Below are 17,831 nucleotides of genomic sequence, written 5' to 3' on the forward strand. Positions count from 1 at the left end.
AGCAAAGCGCTGGGAATCGCTGCGTGTGTGGTGAATTGAAGGTGGTTTCTATTGGAGTGATTGATGATGAATCCAAGAAGATTGAGAGGTGGATTCACGTACTATTTATCTGCCTGACTCCAGCGAGGAGTGGGTTGTGAGGTGGCTATGGTCAACTTTGTTGCTGCTCAAAGAAATGGCCCGAGCATAGCGGTGGGGGGATCCCGCCGGAGTTGGAGCTGTCATATCACCCACCGTCTTGCTTACGGTGGAGGGTTTCCTGTCTCGCAGTGGTGTCCAAAGAAAGTAACTTCTCTGACCAGCATTCGGAATTATCCATTTTCACATGTCTGATAGAATTCATACGTTGATGATAGCCACAAGCCCGCAATAAGCGTAAGAGACTAAGTCCTTATATACAGTCTAATGATAGTAGTGATGTAAACTGCCCTGCCATGCTGTATTCGCTGGTGTTCCCAAACTCCAAGTAGATGGCTCATTCCTCGAAATACCACGCCTTTATTGTATGCTCCTGTTCGTAAAGCGGCTGTGTAGATTCATCCCTCTGTTTGGACGCCATCGCGTCGTGCGCGAGCCTTCAGACGAGTCTGAAGGTTTGGATAGTATGGCTGGAGCCCTAGATCCCATGTGGGAAGCGCCAAATCGGGTATTGAGTTTATGGGCTCGGGCTGCGATTGGATGAAAGTCGGCGAAGGGGTGTGCTGGTTGCGCGGAGCCCCCCCGCTATCCTGCAGTCGCAAATAAGTGCATTCCTTCCTCCGCGTGGCGCATTCTAAGCATGGCTGCCCCCCATCACAGGATTTCTTTAGCCTAGCGCAGACATCACATGCATGCCGTTCTTTGCCGCCTATGCGAGGTCCTGGGATGGCCTGACCGGCATGTATACGGGCAGAACAAGACTTCCAGTGTCGCCGCAAGACATCTCTTGACAAGCCTCCAACGTCAGTTCATGCATTGATCCATTATGCATAGCATACACACCCTCGTTTGTAATGAGAGCCGCAGAATCCACATCTGAAAGGCTTCTGTGAGCTATCTGAGCGCCAATTCATCAGCACCACCCACGGTCCTTGCTTCCAATAAGTGTGTATATCATACGGGTAGCTATATGTCGCTTGTGATGGTCTAAGCGATGAAAGACTGCCGAGCAAAATTGACAACTCCATACTCCGTCCATGGCTCGGTTGTCGGTAGAGGCCTGCATAGTTGTAGCCCACTAGGCTGGAGGCAAATAAGCAACGCGCTGTTGGTTGTAGCTGCATACACTAGGCAGAAATGACCGGAACCATGCGGGGTCGGAGTATTCGATGGCCGCTTGCAACTGAGCTTGGAGCGGGAATCATCCACACCGGCGGGATCAGGACCATTGATCTCCTGAGAGGAGAAAAAGGAACGAGAAAAGTCCAGGAGCGGAGCTGAGAAGGGCTCCGAGGGAGATGCCCCTCCCGAGTCAGCAATAAGCAAAGTGGAGGAATCCCGCAGGTTACCGAGCCAGTGCGGATTAGTGAGGCGGAAGTGGAGGTGGAGGTGAGCCGAAGGATTGGAAACCCCGGCGGCATTCCCCCGCAGACCCGAGGCCGATTGGCCACATCGCGCCTCAGCCACCATGGTTTGGTTCCCTGGATAGCGAATCCAGTCTCACGTGGTATATGTATTTCTTGCTAACATATATCGACTACCGATACCATATGGTTCAGTCCAGATAGTTCCGTCTATGCTGGCATCGAGGAGCCATCCGTGGCATATGATATCGTCATCTCCCTTACGATAGTTTGGCACGGGAAAAGCTATTTTCTTGACGAGCGAGTCGAACTCAACACTTTCCTCATCCTTGGAATTGGATCTCTGCTTTCCCGACTCTCGTGATTTGTAGCAGTGAAAAAGTTGCCGTACAAAGCCTTTATCATCCCCGAGATGGTCCTTGCCATTAACCATCTCAAACTCATCGGCTGAATCTGCAATCAGGAGCCGTTCGAGTGAGGGCAAGAAGTCAGTTGACTGCCAGCCAGACCGAACATCGCGATCCAAGCCAGAAGGTGCAACAAGGACCAGGTGTGTCAAATTCGAACACCGGCGGAGCCCCCCAATGAATTGCATGGATGTAACATCAACTTCGCACAGGGCAAGACGGCGCAGACGAGGCCATAGTGACCACACCGCTGGTTCATAATCCGCCTCCTCCAGCTGGTCGGAAGGGGTCTCCCAAATGTAGGGTAGCTTTTGCGTATCAAGGCAAAGGTCGTCTGCAGCTGAACAGAATTCCTCTAGTAGTGTCAAGCGCTTGAACGCCTCGCGTAGCATGGGGCGCACCTCCAACTCGGGGACTGACGGGTTATAGAAGCGCAGGGGTAAATCAATCACCAGCCTGGTCAAGCGGTGACAAAGGTGAAACGAGAGCGTTTCGATATCTCGCGCAACCGGGAGCCTATCGGGCTCTTCCAAAACCAGTACAAGGCCAGCTGCAGTACTTTTCTGTACTTGTGCCCCCGTATCATTTGGCCTTCGGTTGACAAGTTCTGGTGGCTCACATTCGAGTAGATGCCCCAATAACCATTCATCGTCAATCAGAAGACAGTGATTAATGAGAAGTCGTCTTGCGATCTGGCAAGTAAATCGCGAGACCAATGTCAGATTGACCAAGGTATCGATTTCTCCTGAAAAGTCGGGATACGCCACCGGCGGATCTGGAGGGATGATAGACTCAATAATGAGTTGAATGATTTCAGGCGGAAGACGCATTGGCACCAAGGTGTCCCCGGCGATCTTGTCAGGTAAGTCTCTATGTGAAGCAACGATTGTTTGATAATTGATATTAGGAGGGCACGATCAACAGGAAACAGAGGTGAGAAGTTGTTCAGAGCAAAAGTCGATCTGGGTGAATGTCTCTCATTGATGTTGGCGGGGGGATGCTCGAATCCTTCTGTCCGGCAAGCAAAGTCAACAAACATGTGAAGGGCGTCGTGTTCCCCGGTCGCCGTAAAGCTATATAGGATAAACTGCGAGCATCGCGGGGGATCATAAACATCCAAGGGACTAAATACGCTGCCTAGTATAATCAACTCGGCAGAAAAATGGCCAGTTGTTGCAAAGATGCCCAGCTTCCTGGAGATCTGCCGCAGTCGTCCAGCCGGCCGATCTTGGATTAGTGCCGGTACAGGTGATGGCTAAACCCGATCTAGCTTAGCGTGCTATCTCCCCATAGCCACCAGTCCATCTTGTTTTCCTATTTCTATATCTTTCCGTAAATACCTTTCGAACATCACTGTCTGGAATAAGCTTTATTATTGTTGTTATTATTATCAAGATTATCTAACACATTATGGGAAAGGCCGTTATCAAGGATTATTTCCTGTCACTGCTCCCCAGATATATGCCGCCCAGCTTCCCATCACAAGCAACACCAAACCAGTGAAGCAGCAGATGGAGATCATTCTGCTACGCTGGTAGTGTGTCACCAGATGATGTTCCCGAAGCTTGCCGATGTACTCAGCTCCGGAGGCCATGCGTCGCTTGCGGGTCCATTGCAGAGGAGCAAGATCCCGACCGATAATGGAACCGATCAGGAGGACGATCGAAACAATCGCGCAACAGATGGCCAGAAAGAGGTAGACCCGCACGGATCGACGGTAGGAATCATTATCAGCATCTTGAAGCGCACCTGTAATGATGCCGATAATGATCGTCATCCTAAAGCCATTGGTTAGTCCTTGAATTCTCTATGCTCGTTTGGTTGCTAAGGGGTCATACGCGTTATTCATGGTAACCTTTAGTGCGTACGCAGAGCCAAAGACCGACTGGTGCCAAAGAGTTGTACGGATGCCGTCGATGATAGATGTTGGACCCAGTGAAACCGCAACCGCGTACATACCGAATGCCGCGGCTGTGCCTTGTTTGGACTCGGCGAAGTTCACCAGTACCATGGCGATAAAGATCCCCAAACCGCACACGCATACTGCGATAAAACGTGAGTAAACTGTAGCTCAGCAGCATGAGTTAACTACTTACGAACAGAGGCACGATGGCCGAGGATGTCAATAAAAACTCCCAAGCAGGGTACAAGGAAGAAACCTGGATTGGTCAGCGATATCTCTTGTAACGTAAAATCAGCTGATGACCTACCTGCATATTGGGCCAACGAGCTGTACCATCCCGCCTTGATTGCATCGACATTGAATCTCTTCTCAGCTAACTCTGTGGCGTTCGAGCTGAAGACGCTGGCTGTGCTAGTCTGGAACATTGAGAAGGCGAGAATAGCCCAGAACATCCACGGCAATTGGAACATCTTGCGAAGTTCGAACTTCTTGTTCTTTTCAGTCAGAGTCTCCTGGGTTGCCTTGTCTTCGCGACCACGGAAGTGTTTCTCGCAATAACGATTGAACAGCCAGAAGAAGCAAGTTGCTGCGTTCGTGAAAAGGTTCATGAACACGGATGTCCAAAAGACCCAAGCGAAATTACCGGTATTCTGTTCAGTGTCAGTAGATCGAAATGCTTTTCTTTCGATGATATCCATACCTTAGCGATGATGTTTGCTGTTGACTTCCCTACAAACCCTCCAATCTGTATCGGTCAGCTTCAATATATGCGGTGTGTGGTGATCTGCTTACTTTGCCAATTGCCAGTTCAAAACCAAGGGTCGAGGCGAATCCATTGCTTGGAGGAAACCACGACGAGAACATCTTGTACTGTGCTGTTTGGGTAGCAATGTCACCCAGGGAGAGGATGATCCTTCCGCCGACCATGAACTTGAAGGATCGAACTGTGGTTGCAGCAGCCACTAGTATGGATCCAATGGTATACACGATATTGCCATAAACAATCATCCCTGTGGCAGATTAGGATTTTGCAAACCGAGCGACAAAGGTGTGGTATGCTTACGAGCACCTCCTACTCTGTCGGTCACAATACCACCCGGTAGAAGAAGGACGGTAGCCATAAAGTTCTCACTGGCTTCGAGTAACGAGAATTGAGTATTCGTGATGTGCATTTGCTACACCGAAGGTCAGTAATATTTACCAGTGTTGAAAGCAGTGTGTAATTACCTTCTTTAGAGTACTCTTCATCGCTCCTACAACGCCGCTGCTCCAGTGGGACCCGAAACTGATGCAGGAAATAACAAACACGGCAATCAGCTTAGCGAGCAATGGTGGCGGCCGTTTTCCATCTGCATTGTCCATTACTGTGTTGTTGTCTGTTGAATGGAACGAGCCTGAAGAGGTAGGCTCTGCAGTTGTAACCTCGGTGACTTTCTTGTCGGTCGCCATATTGCAAGGCGAGGGCAGATAAACCACCAACCAGACGTTATCAGGCTCACGATTGGTCTTATGATATAATTTGGCGGCCTTTGTGCAGTCGTTCCTCTTTTGCAATAATACCCAGCAAATTTTCCGTCGCAAAAGAACAAAAGGCGGGCAGCGAAGAAAGGAATGGATCGACACAGTCTTTATAGGAATGCTAGCAGCAGGGAGCAAGCGTGCTCAGACAAGCTAAAGCTTCTTTTCTCACCGATCGGACCCATGGTGCCAAGGAGATACCATCAGATAAGATGCCCGTGTTTCTCCGAATGTCGCAAAAGCATCCCTTTCGAGGAAAGCCGCCTGTCTTAGGATTGCGATATTAGGCTTGGCATCTGTGAAAACCTCGATTTGCTGGAGCATGTGGTGTGCTAATATTATTGAAGCTGTGGCAGTAGTCTGCTTTCATTGGCCATATCCTGCTCATCGTGACTGATTGATAAGATTGGTGCCGTGATATGACCCACTCCGCGGACAGGTTCCGTAAGGGAAAAGCCATGAAGGGAGGCGAAAACAATGGTTTGCCAAGCCTGTTCCGCTGCTCGATGATAATGACTAGGTCTCAAGCTCGTAATGGTGCCCACTCAGTGTGCGGATAGCCTGAGAAGAGCGCGCCGTCCGCTCATTTTGCCTCTTCCCCCGATGATCAAAACCTGTCGCAGGCCTGTTGGGATCCAGACTTCAGGTGTCCGGTCTCAACATGCGTGCCCTGCCTTTAGATAATTATGTGTATGTTGATGCTTGCCAGTCTTTCAACGCTCGAGCTTTCGCCATTCACGGCTTTTGCCTATGACAGGAGACCCTTTCGCCAAGCTACAAACTTTTAGCCTATTTGACGTGTCCGCCATGTGCACTCAGGATTAAGTATTAAGGTTAGTTGGAATGCTCCCCACCATAGCACGTGGAATCATCAACAGTTGGAACGCGGAACATCAGGAGAAGATCTTCACACGTAATTACTTGCTCAGCTTGCTCGAGTGAATTGTTCCACCTTCCAGGGACCACGTCGTCGGAGAACTCAACCTCCGAATAGTGGGGACAATGACACAGGATAGGGACTAACGTCCGATCCAGGAACCCGATCGGAAGAATGAAATGCAAACGGCCAAGGATCCTTAACTGACTAATAATCGATGAAAACTGGTTTATCTCGCTCAGAAGATGGGTAGTGGTGCCAGGCACTGATATGTTCTTTGTTTGTCCTTCGAATATTTTTCCAGATTCAAAACGGCTCCTCTTCATCTCCCACCCTCGACAAAGGACAATGTCTGTCGTAGAGTGCCTACTGCTATCAAGAGAATAAACATGACAACATCTGCTGGATAACTCCGAAAAAGTCTTCCACAAACTATATTCACAGATCAGCGGTAACTGAAAATGCATCCTTCACGCCAGAATGAGTCAAAGGTACCAGCAAAACTAATGATGAAGACAGCCCTGCTGATCAGTTCAGAAATCAGCATTTTGATTTGTACCGCCATGAAAGATCTGCTGTGAAGTTACCTTCCAAGACCTATATCGTCGCCTGCATGATGTTAAGTGAATATAGGTAGACCTCAGCAGGGTTCCGTGAAAGATCCCGCTGTCTACGGGAAGTTCCATAAAGAGAAACTCTCCCACGCAGGGTCATCCTCCAAGGGACAACCCACGCCCATATAAACAGCCTCTAAGAGGTTTGACGCTAGTTGACAGATGTTTATCGTAGCATAACTTTACGCTATTCAGCCTAGGAACTTCCCATTCCTTCTATAACAGCCGGCGACCCTGTACTTACATTTAAGCGACTTACCACTTGAACAATCCTGATTAGTTTCTTTAGGCACCAGAGTACTCCCCCCATCACCATCGAAGCCCCAAACAAGAAAGGTATCATTCATCCTCAAGATGAAGTTCGACCGACCCTCCTCGCCCCTTACCATTGACGGCGGGAGGCTTGTATGTCGCGAACACCTCCTCGTGATCTGCGCTATGTGCTGCGTGGATTACAGCAAGATGAGAGAGGACATCGGAATGTGGGAAGCAGGCGAGGACTATAATACCCATGTCGCTCAGGACATCCAAATGGAGGAAGCTGGTGATGTTCATAATGACAACCACAGTTCTGCCAAAGCCACCAGAAACGAGAGACAACAACCCTCGATGAACCCTCGATCAATGGAGATCGATGAGCCACACCAAAAGTCCAACAAGAGACACAATGGCCGACACGGCAAAGAAAGCCGAATTCAGCCCGTGTTCCCCCAGAAGTTCCTCCCTCCAACCCCAGAGGATACTCCACGATCACTCTTCAAACCGCTCGTTTTCGTATCAGAGGGCAGGCCTTCGATACGCCGATTCGTTGGAAGAGAGAACCACTACCAATGCCTGGTATATACAGCTGGCGCTTGCCATGATAATTGGAAGGGGGATGAGAACTATGCCAAAGCTGGCTGGTCGTTCGTATACAGACCACAGAACCCATCACGCAATATCACTGGTGGGGTTGCTGGTCGCCTTGAGTTAATGGGACCAACTAGAGTCTATCATCAACAGACGAGAACTCGTGCGGAGCTGCGAGCTGTGATTGCGGCCTTGAAGTATCTGTCTCATGACGGCAATACGTTTGACAGCGTGGTTGTCGCCACGGACTCAAGTTATGTTGTCAATAATGCAACACTCTGGATCCGCAGATGGCTTACAAGGGATTGGAAAAATGCTGGTGGCAGACCGATCAAGAATAGGGACTTATGGGAGGCGTTGCTGAAGGAGGTGAGGTGTTGCTATGTGCAGGGAAGAGAGGTCCATCTGTGGCACATTGATAGGTTGCTAAATCAGGACGCGGTTAGGCTGGCTAATTGGGCGACTGTGCCTGACTCGGCTCCTATCGAGTTCGTGGAGGAATTTCCTCCTTCGTTGTGATCGATCATGTGAGGATTTCATCTACGGTTCTATTGTAAGCGCTGCTTCTCTGGACGTCAGTTTCCGTAATAATACTCTTTTTTTCTATTGATCTGCAGCCATCATTGTAGTATATATAGAAACGACCGGCAATAGCAATCTTCAATTACGATTTTAACATGGGCCGAGCCCCATCAAATCCACCAAAGTTTCCTCGGCATTGTAAAGAGCTGTCGGCTTTCGGGAGTAATATTGAAGCACAACGCAGGGAGAACAGGATGATCAGAGAAAAGCTGGGCACACTTGAGGCATTACAACATCAAAATCCAGTACGTCTTCCGTCGCCCCAGTGAAATCGCAAGTCTTGTCACCCCGTTCGGAAGAGCCTGGTGCCCGAGATCCCAAGCTCGGTGCTGCTCAGGCTCATGTGCAGGAAATGGAAAACGCGCATGATCAAGGAAGTTTGGATATGCGTGGGCCTAAGTATACGTCTGTACTTGAGCAGCTCGAACCGCATCGACGAGAGCTGCTAATTGTCCAAAGCAATATACGGAGTATGGGGCAAGACCATGGACGGCGATACGGATGCGATCTGTAACCGATGTCCTCCGGAAAGCTTCTCGCGCAGCTGGAGGGTTTGAGCATGTAAAGGTGAAGGCTAAACGTGGTTCAAGTTATGATATTTCACGCAGGGTTGATTGCCATGTCTTTAAAGTTACATCCTCTCAATCAAGGGATGATCGTGCTCAAGTGTCAAAGACCCGAGGACGAAGCCATTCACGTTCTGATACTGGCCTACCCTAAGCACTGCAACCCAATAGTTGGCATTCCCTTTCCTGTCCGCCTCATCCAAGGGAACTACGACATGTATTCACATAAACCCCGATGATTCCCTCTATACTCTCCGGATATCACTGCAACTGATCACTGATATATTGACTGCGCGCTGAATGAATGGCCAATTACTTCATTTCCTATGATTATTCATTGCCATTCTCCGACTCGGGGCGAGATATAAAAATGCTGCTTTTGCCCTTCGTAATCTTCCTTCTGCATTATCCCCTCAACTTAGGATACCTTAATAAAATATAAAGTATTTGTCTTTAAAATCAAATAAATGGTCCATTCTTCAAATGAAAAAAAGAAGATTGTCTAGCACTCCCGAAAAGAATTCTATTATGTGTATACCTGGATACTAAGTCGCCGAACTCCGCAAGTTAGGAATATATTCAGTACATCTGAACTGGCCAATCTGCTTTAGTGATGTCGATGAAAACATATATCCTATCGACGAAGCCCGGATTGGGTTTATGAAAGGAGTCTTCAGTTCATATTCCGGGTTGCCATGTGAAGCCCCAATTGACACCATTGACATTTTCCAGATATAAAGAAACGACGGGAAAGGTGACTGCAGTCTTCCTTAATTGTGCTTCCACTTGGCATTCCCAACTTTTTGAATATTCCCTCCCTTCCACACCGTCTCTTCCCCTTTTCGCCCATACTGGAATACTAAGTCCAAGACGTTGAACGCACACTAACATTGCATAGGTGTATGAATCACCAAAATCTCTTATAGTAGCCCTATGGGCCTATATTGACTCCTCGGTGGCCCGCTGTTGAAAACAGTCTCGGCGTTTTGCTGGTTTCATCTGACCATTGCTATCTAGCAAGCCCAATGGGCCAACCTTGTTGAACAGTTTAATTATGAGCAAATATGGTGCTGTCATTCGGCACACTTGATCCACTTCTAGTAGGTCCTATGGACCGCTGAGGTTCCGTCGTCTCAGAGTGGTCTTGTTCTGCCTTTACCAGCTGGCCCAATGGGCCGTTGTCTGTGCTGCTGGGCCATTGCATATAGCAACTGTACGTTCTCTCTTCGCAGCGTCGATAATTCCGTACGTGGCTAATATAAGACTTTTATAGTACGTGAGCATGTCATGTTTCCCGAAAGAACATGCATGTGTTGCCAAAGGAAGGATACGAGGATTGGCAAAAAAAAAAGGCACCGTCAATCCATACGAACAAGTACAACACTACGGTGTTAAAAACCGGAGTTCCTTCAAAGTGCGTGGGATATCGGTTACTACTTTAACCCGTTGATTCCCAGTAGCGGAGATGTTCGGGCAAAGTCTCGAGAAGCAGAAAGCGATTTTGGACCATACACTGGTATTACAGAGTTATGGCTCTCGATATTGCCTTGTTAGATATTCTTAACGGGCATATGCTTCTGTGCTACATAGCGAAGCTCAGCCGGGAATGTCAGTGGGATGTGGCTCACAATACTAACCCAGGAAGGATTATGCACAACGACCAGAAGAGTAGAAGGTAAATCTTACGGGCATATCAGCATTATTACAACTATGGTATGCATTCTTCATTTATCGCAGCAGAATTACTATCTGTTATCAGAAGTACTAAGAGGGACATCCTGGAGGTGTCAGATATCGACAAATCTGGCAATAAACAACCTGCTATCCGACAAGCAAGACAGGCAATCAGATACGCTTTGCATGAGGATGAAGAATTCAAAGCATAATCATATATAAGAATTGCTACTGGCACATAACAACGGGACGATATGATAATATCATCGAAACAGGCGAAACCCGCTATTGATTGTTAGAGCGTCGAATCATGAGCAAGACGAGATGACTCGGAAAATACTCAATCTATTCACTGCTAAATGGAGTAAGAACCGATTGGAGATTTCGTTTGGAAATTGAGATGGGAGAAGACGTTGACAATCAATGCTTCCTTGAAGTGGGTCATCTAACGACGGAGACCCAGAGGCATACCAAAAGAAAAGTCAGAACAGACTCTTTGGAACCTACTGATCTAGCGTCACTAATTGTCATGAGGGCGCTCAATATTACCAAAACTCAATCAACGAATTTGTCGAATGACGAACTCTAGGAGATAGGAGCAAAAGGTGGTTCTAGCTGCAATGGATATGGTCACCAGCGACACGGATGAAGTGCTCCTAGAACGCATTCACATGGCCACAGCTTACGCCAAGATACCTGGTCCTTAAATACAGAGACTACCACAATTTAGACTTAGGTGACTCATCGGGGCTATTCGATGATCCAGAGAGTCTTGAAGATATGTCGAGATCACTGGCCACGTTCTACAAGATATCCTGGCTCGAACTGCAGCAGTTTTACTTACTAAAGGTCAGCATTGTTCTTTGTACGGCTTCAACAGCTGAATGAGAAAGCTTTTGTCTATAAGAAGCCTTATTTGAGAAGGCAACAGAAATAAGTGTTACGCCAATTCGCTCATTGACTTTCACCTATCGGTCAGAGGAATCATTATGAGCAGAAACGTAGCCCAGCTCCTCCCTACAGTCACATCGGTCTCTCAGATAGTGCTTGCTCCATGGTGCGGCTCTCCTTCTTTAAACGACTTCATAACGCTGGAGTCCGTCACATTTCCTAACCATGCAAGACCGAATGCACCCGTCCATTACAGCTTCTATAAGGGAAACCAGAAGTTCTTCCTTCCCGCATAAAACTCTAGTAAAAGGGTTATCATTGATGAATCAGCTTCAAGTCAATGAGAAGGAAGTTTCCTGACACAAAGGTACAACGTCAAAAATTTATAACCTCAGGATATATCTGTCAAGGCTCCGAAGTCCGGAGGCTTAGCAAAGGCACGTCCCTATCCAACCCAAGTATATATCCATGGTAACGAACTTTGAGAGAACTGTGCGCGGCCAATTGCCCATCCAGAGACGTTCTATGATCTCATACTACGCGGAAGAAGGATATCGCTGAAAGACTCTACATGATATATTTCAGCTCAATGGGGTTGATATCATGAGCGTAGATGCTGCAAAGCGGTGCCAGATGCCTATTGTCATAGATATGAACATATCTGTTGTCAGGTGACCAGATAGACGCGATATATTGTTTTCGGCCTGGCAGTTAGCGTAACGGCAATATTATATCGACAACTGGCTCAGAATGTGGTAATAAGCTCAGCCATTTTACGCATACGTATCTACCTAGGACAAAATCTTCGGGACAATCTCGGGGTTCCCAGTGGAGGACTGGGGCGCGTTCACTGTTACAATCTGGCTTGTTCTCGAGGAATGCAGATTGTCCTTAAGTCTAGGGTATGCTAATTCCTACTGACCTCTGCTACTTCGTAAAATGCTATCTAAATATACAACCGAGTGTCAAGTATTAATTGGTTATTAGTTAGACTCGTATTGAGTTGTGCTACACAATGAATATATCTCATCTAAACAAGCTAGTAGGCGTTGCCGTGTAGCTAATGCCTCAGACTTCTCCAGTCGTCTTTCCAGTTTCAGGCATAAGTGCTTCCAATCAATTCGGGGCGTGGGTGTTTTCACTTCATGGAAGATTTTGGTGCTTATCCGTGAGTGCCAGAAGTCATCGTCCAAGGTTAGATGGAGGGCTCTTTGTACATTGATAACTCCCTGAGAAGGCAGAAAACCGAAAATCATATTCAATATCTCCCATGGGAGAAGCAGAAGCATAGACTCTCGGACCTTCGGAGTACCTTTCGGTTGAAAAATCTTCCCTTTGTTTCTAGTTCGCTTTTGAGTAGTCTGCTCCAGCGCTGTTTTGACACACTCAGTCCGGACCGGGTCTGACACAGCATTAGTTCAACCATTAGTCCACTCAAAAAAGGCAACGATGTGTTCAAGAATCTTGCACAGAAGGAATGAATATAAAGATGCATATCTACCTCCAAACCACTCGTCTGGCATCCCACACACCCGTCTCCACGAGTTCTCCTCATGCCTCTGTATTAAAGCTAACATGAGAACCTTCAGGTTCTTGTTCGCAATATCGCCTAGCTTGTGGTGCATGAGCAGTTCCCAGCACCGTGCGTGGACTGGATATCCCATCCAGTCATGGGAAATATCGTCTTCATACCCGCTCATGAGGGTATGACCTTCTTCATCGATCATAACCTTAACCATCGGCATGACCACCTTCCGCCTTTGCTCACTTGTACGAGGCTCGTAGATCAAACCATCAGTCTTCTTCCAAGGTACAAAGAAGGTGCCATAATTTATTCGTGGTATGGTAACGCCGGATATCTGGCACCCATCGTTTTTAATGTTGTGTAGAACTGGCGGGTATTTATGTCAGTAGCAATCAAACCTCCAGACAACTTTTCCGCGGCCTCCAGCGGTTTTCCAGGCCATGATGTTGACCTTACGCAGTAAGTACTTATGATGGTAGGTAGCAGGTTAGCTTACTCATCCGACGAGGCATCCACCACAATGACTGATAATCGCCATACATATCCAAATTCTCTAATTTTTGGGCTTTGCAGATACCCTTTTTGGGATGGCGGAAGGTGACATGATTCAAGTCGTGTGCGTCTGGTGAAAGCCTATTCAAGTAGAACGCGTAGCCGCAGATATAACATTGTTGGAAATAATCATCATCTTCTCCGCGAAGATCATCCACATCGTAGTGGCCACTGCTATGTTCATCGTCAGAGGAAAAGAGCAAAGAGGAGTTGTTGGAGACAGAGTCTGGGTCTGGCATTTTCTCTTGCTGTGGCATTATGTGTATCTGACTACCACCTGAATGCAGGTTAGGCTAGTTACTGGCAGGGAAAGTTGGATTGTTATAACGGTTTCGTTCATATTCAGAGTAATGATGACATATTAGGGGAGAATCTATCAGAGCTTATGAACTTCCCTATACAGGATAAGTAGTTATGCTATCATAATACTATCAACAAGCGGAGTGTTCTGACAATAGGATCAACCATGGCAACATTATAATACCACCCTACCAGTCCAACAATTACCCATCCACAGCATCATCGCCGGAAATAAGGTCCATATCATATCCTGGCCTGATAAATATGGCACCACCCGGATAACCAGTCCACTTTTCCGATCCATCAGTGCTCAAGCACCTGCAGATTCGGATATGCACGCCATTTATTGATCCACCAATAATGTGAAATTCCCGACCTCATCCTCTCCCCCCACGGCCTACAGCAGCTGTGCTACCCCCACGCGGGGTATGGGGGTATTCGCAGCTGCTATCGTTGGAGATCTAGAAGCTGTATTGCGTGGGGGTGCTACATAAATACTATGTCTGTTAAGTAGCTACGGCGTCATTGCAAAAGCAAGCTCATTGCTAATTCCAATTGTCCAGAATCATGGCTCCCATCAAGTCTATCGAGTACTTTCGCGTCAAGCCGCGCTGGCTTTTCGTCAAGGTGACGGACAATGAAGATAAGTTTGGTTGGGGTGAGGCTACTCTTGAGGGGCATACACAGGCTGTGGAGGGTGCGTTGGATGAGATTATTGGAAGGCTTGTGGGTTATGAGGCTGAGTATGCTTCCTCAATTTCTTTGTTCTTATCTTGTTTCAGTGCTAATGGAGTAGTGACATCGAGCACATCTGGCAAACTATCTGGCGACTGGGCTTCTATCGCGGTGGGCCGGTTTTCATGTCCGCCTTGTCCGGCATTGACATCGCATTGTGGGATTTGAAGGGTCGCAGGTTGAACGTACCGGTGTACCAGCTCCTCGGCGGCAAGGTACGCAACAAGGTACAGGTTTACGCTTGGATTGGTGGTGATCGACCCAGTGATGTTGAAGTAGCTGCGTAAGTCACCTTCCCACTGTTCGCGTTCCAATTCTAATAGCACCCAGCAAGGCACGTCTTGCACAGGGTCTCAAATGCGTCAAGATGAACGCGACAGAGGACATGAACTGGCTCGACTCGCCATCTGTACTAGACTCCTGCATCGAGCGCATCAAGCAGGTGAAGGCTCTCGGTCTTGACGCTGGTCTCGACTTTCACGGCCGTCTCCATCGCCCCATGGCTAAGCAGCTTGCGAAAGCACTTGAGCCTTACCGTCCTCTGTTCATCGAGGAACCCCTGCTCGTTGAGCACCCAGAAGCTATCAAGCAGCTTTCTCAACACACAACTATCCCGATCGCCTTTGGAGAGCGTTTGTATACTAGGTGGGATGTGAAGCGGTTCCTCGAGGATGCGTCAGTGGATGTGCTGCAGCCGGATATCGCGCATGCTGGTGGAATCTCGGAAACAAAGCGAATTGCGACCATGGCAGAGACGTATGACGTGGCGATTGCGCCGCACTGTCCTCTTGGTGAGCTTCATCCCACTTCTCCTACACGTTTCGGGTGTTAATGATTTTGTCAGGTCCAATTGCCCTCGCGGCTTCAATGCAAGTCGCCCTCTCGACTCCGAACTTCGTCATTCAGGAAATGTCGCTCGGAATGCATTACAACGTTGAAGCCGGTGACATTGACCTCACGAGCTACCTAACAAATCCCACGGTTTTCAACATTGAAGAGGGGTATGTGCCAGCGCCCACAGGAGCGGGGCTGGGAGTGGAGATTGACGAGGAGATGGTGCGTAGAATCAGTCGGGAAACGGAGCCATGGCTACCGAAGGAATTCTATGGCGTCGATGGGGGTATTCGCGAGTGGTAGATAGCTTAGACTTGTAGGACAGAATGTGGGGGTGAATGCGGAGGTGATCTGCATCTTGACGTCTGGAAATGCGGAGAGCGTGGGGGTGCCTCGGATATCGGTCCGAATACATATACCAGCTATAGCTCATATAGTACTAAGATAGTATTCACAAGCCATACTCAATCACTCCCAGTCAACTGACCGTAAATAATGGACCTCTTCTCTCTCGAAAATACAACCGCCCTTGTCACTGGCGGCACCCGCGGCATCGGCCAGCAAATGGCCATTGCCCTGGCCGAAGCCGGCAGCGACGTGATCCTCGTCCAGGTATTCACCATCACCACATACTATACACCAACTACAGACTCTAACTGACACGAAATAGAGAGACACATCCAACACCGAAACAAAACAACGCATCGAATCCCTCGGCCGCAAGGCAACCATCTACACCGCGGACCTCTCCTCCCGCGAATCCGTCTCACAACTCACACCTACCCTCCTCTCCGACGGCCACGACATCAGCATCCTAGTCAACTGCGCAGGCATCCAACGACGCCATCCCAGCCATCTATTCCCAGACAGCGACTGGGACGAAGTCAGTCATCCAGTCCCTCCCTTCCCCCATCCTTCAAACCGCCCGTCCACTAATCAAAGGAAATATGAAAAATAGGTCCTCCAAACCAACCTAACCACAATCTTCACTCTCTGCCGCGACATCGGCGCCTACATGCTCACCCGCACCCCAGACGCCACCGGCCACCGCGGCTCCATCATCAACGTCGCCTCGCTAGTCTCCTTCCAGGGAGGGATTACAGTCCCTGCGTATGCGGCTGCGAAGGGCGGCGTGGCGCAGCTCACGAAAGCTTTGTCAAACGAATGGGCGAGCAAGGGTATCAATGTTAATGCGGTGGCGCCGGGGTATGTAGCTACGGAGATGAATACGGCGCTATTGAATGATCAGGACCGCGCGAAGAGTATACTTGAACGTATCCCGGCGGGGAGATGGGGTACCGCGGAGGATTTCAAGGGCGTTACGGTCTTTTTAGCTGGGAAGGCGAGTCGGTATGTTTCGGGGAGTGTGATGTTGGTTGATGGGGGGTGGATGGGGAGGTAGAGATTCTTTTGGGTGTGTTATACCAGTCTAATCCGTCTTTTCCGGAAATTTTGGGGTAAAGAACTCCGTGTTACGGTGTCAGACCGCAGCTGGAGATTAGTTCAAGTAGATTCTGAAAGATTCTGACACTAAATTGACTCTGTCATGTAACTAGAAGCCATACAAGAAAACATATATATCAATATGTTTATAAAATAGAAATAAAGGAAGAACGAACAATCAATAATCCCGGACACCTTGAGATTCTTATGATACCTAAAACTGCAAGAGCTTGTTCAATCCCAGGAACAGCAATTCTCTAACAACCCTCAGAAGTGGATCCATATGCCGAATCGTCTGAATCAAGCAAGAGGCCCACACAGTTAATTTTAGGTATGTATCATATAGATAAGCTTATAGTCTAATCCCTCCAGGTTTGTCATGCATAGTGCTGAAAGAATGATGCTGCCTAGAGATATATAAGTCCTTAGTTTAAACGCTTGATATGGGTATATGGAAGCATGAAGAACTGAAGATCATCATGGCCACCAGGCTCTCGTGTCGAGGTTCCTTTAAATATGTCCTAGGTAGTGCATTTTAGTCAGTATCCCAGTACATATCGACTAGTGGGATGGTAGTAACGATAAATATACAGTCAGGTTCTTTAGGAACTACCCTGCATACTACGATACCCTTCTGAGACACCCATGAAGCAAATCATCCTCCACTTGCCACACATAATACAGAAGTAATGGCAGAGATTAGCTTGGAATATTGCCGCGTAGCCGGCACCTGGATGATCCTTGAAACCACGTCAATTCGGACAACTGCCGACTACTACCACCAAAAGAGGAAAAGCAGGGTCTGGCCAGAGCTCGAGAACATTTCCGGATCCGGAATGGTGCGGATTGTTTTGATCAGCAAGTTTGCGGAGACTAAACCCGATCCGGTGTACCGCTGCTTCACTCCCCACCTACACCCGTTACGAGTCAACTTCTTTTGGTGCATGTTCTTGCACAATATTTCCAACGGGTTGGTTTTTGATTAATCAGGAATTAAACTGCTATTATCTCCGCGATCTACACTTACTCTTGCCGCATCAAGCCCTCTAGCGAAAGATT

At 48.1% G+C, this 17,831-nt stretch overlaps 6 protein-coding genes across 6 annotated transcripts; 3 read left to right on the forward strand and 3 right to left on the reverse strand.

Annotated features, from left to right (window-relative positions):
* Positions 1-536: 536 nt before the first annotated feature.
* On the reverse strand, positions 537-2,739 carry AtWU_02790 (Zn(II)2Cys6 transcription factor domain-containing protein; the record flags this gene model as incomplete). Its single annotated transcript, XM_035497903.1, has 6 exons — positions 537-924; positions 982-1,036; positions 1,099-1,104; positions 1,169-1,221; positions 1,265-1,619; positions 1,686-2,739. 6 exons carry the CDS (start codon positions 2,737-2,739, stop codon positions 537-539), a joined length of 1,911 nt encoding a protein of 636 aa, XP_035353796.1.
* Positions 2,740-3,335: 596 nt separating this feature from the next.
* Positions 3,336-5,261, reverse strand: AtWU_02791 (putative MFS transporter; the record flags this gene model as incomplete). The annotated part of the gene is made up of 8 exons (XM_035497904.1): positions 3,336-3,687; positions 3,748-3,952; positions 4,006-4,068; positions 4,120-4,462; positions 4,513-4,557; positions 4,605-4,822; positions 4,876-4,987; positions 5,040-5,261. The coding sequence occupies 8 exons, from the start codon at positions 5,259-5,261 to the stop codon at positions 3,336-3,338; spliced, it is 1,560 nt and encodes a 519-aa protein (XP_035353797.1).
* A 1,914-nt stretch (positions 5,262-7,175) lies between these two features.
* On the forward strand, positions 7,176-8,189 carry AtWU_02792 (ribonuclease H-like protein; the record flags this gene model as incomplete). Its single annotated transcript, XM_035497905.1, has 1 exon — positions 7,176-8,189. The coding sequence occupies one exon, from the start codon at positions 7,176-7,178 to the stop codon at positions 8,187-8,189; it is 1,014 nt and encodes a 337-aa protein (XP_035353798.1).
* Positions 8,190-12,366: 4,177 nt separating this feature from the next.
* AtWU_02793 (uncharacterized protein) lies at positions 12,367-13,699 on the reverse strand (the record flags this gene model as incomplete). The annotated part of the gene is made up of 3 exons (XM_035497906.1): positions 12,367-12,785; positions 12,885-13,274; positions 13,405-13,699. 3 exons carry the CDS (start codon positions 13,697-13,699, stop codon positions 12,367-12,369), a joined length of 1,104 nt encoding a protein of 367 aa, XP_035353799.1.
* Positions 13,700-14,327: 628 nt separating this feature from the next.
* AtWU_02794 (D-galactonate dehydratase) lies at positions 14,328-15,632 on the forward strand (the record flags this gene model as incomplete). The annotated part of the gene is made up of 4 exons (XM_035497907.1): positions 14,328-14,503; positions 14,557-14,778; positions 14,826-15,286; positions 15,340-15,632. The coding sequence occupies 4 exons, from the start codon at positions 14,328-14,330 to the stop codon at positions 15,630-15,632; spliced, it is 1,152 nt and encodes a 383-aa protein (XP_035353800.1).
* A 192-nt stretch (positions 15,633-15,824) lies between these two features.
* AtWU_02795 (2-deoxy-D-gluconate 3-dehydrogenase) lies at positions 15,825-16,731 on the forward strand (the record flags this gene model as incomplete). Its single annotated transcript, XM_035497908.1, has 3 exons — positions 15,825-15,941; positions 16,000-16,212; positions 16,288-16,731. 3 exons carry the CDS (start codon positions 15,825-15,827, stop codon positions 16,729-16,731), a joined length of 774 nt encoding a protein of 257 aa, XP_035353801.1.
* Between the last annotated feature and the right edge of the window lie 1,100 nt (positions 16,732-17,831).

The sequence above is a fragment of the Aspergillus tubingensis genome (genome assembly GCF_013340325.1).
Source record: "Aspergillus tubingensis WU-2223L DNA, scaffold_4, whole genome shotgun sequence".
In the NCBI taxonomy this organism is placed as follows: domain Eukaryota; kingdom Fungi; phylum Ascomycota; class Eurotiomycetes; order Eurotiales; family Aspergillaceae; genus Aspergillus; species Aspergillus tubingensis.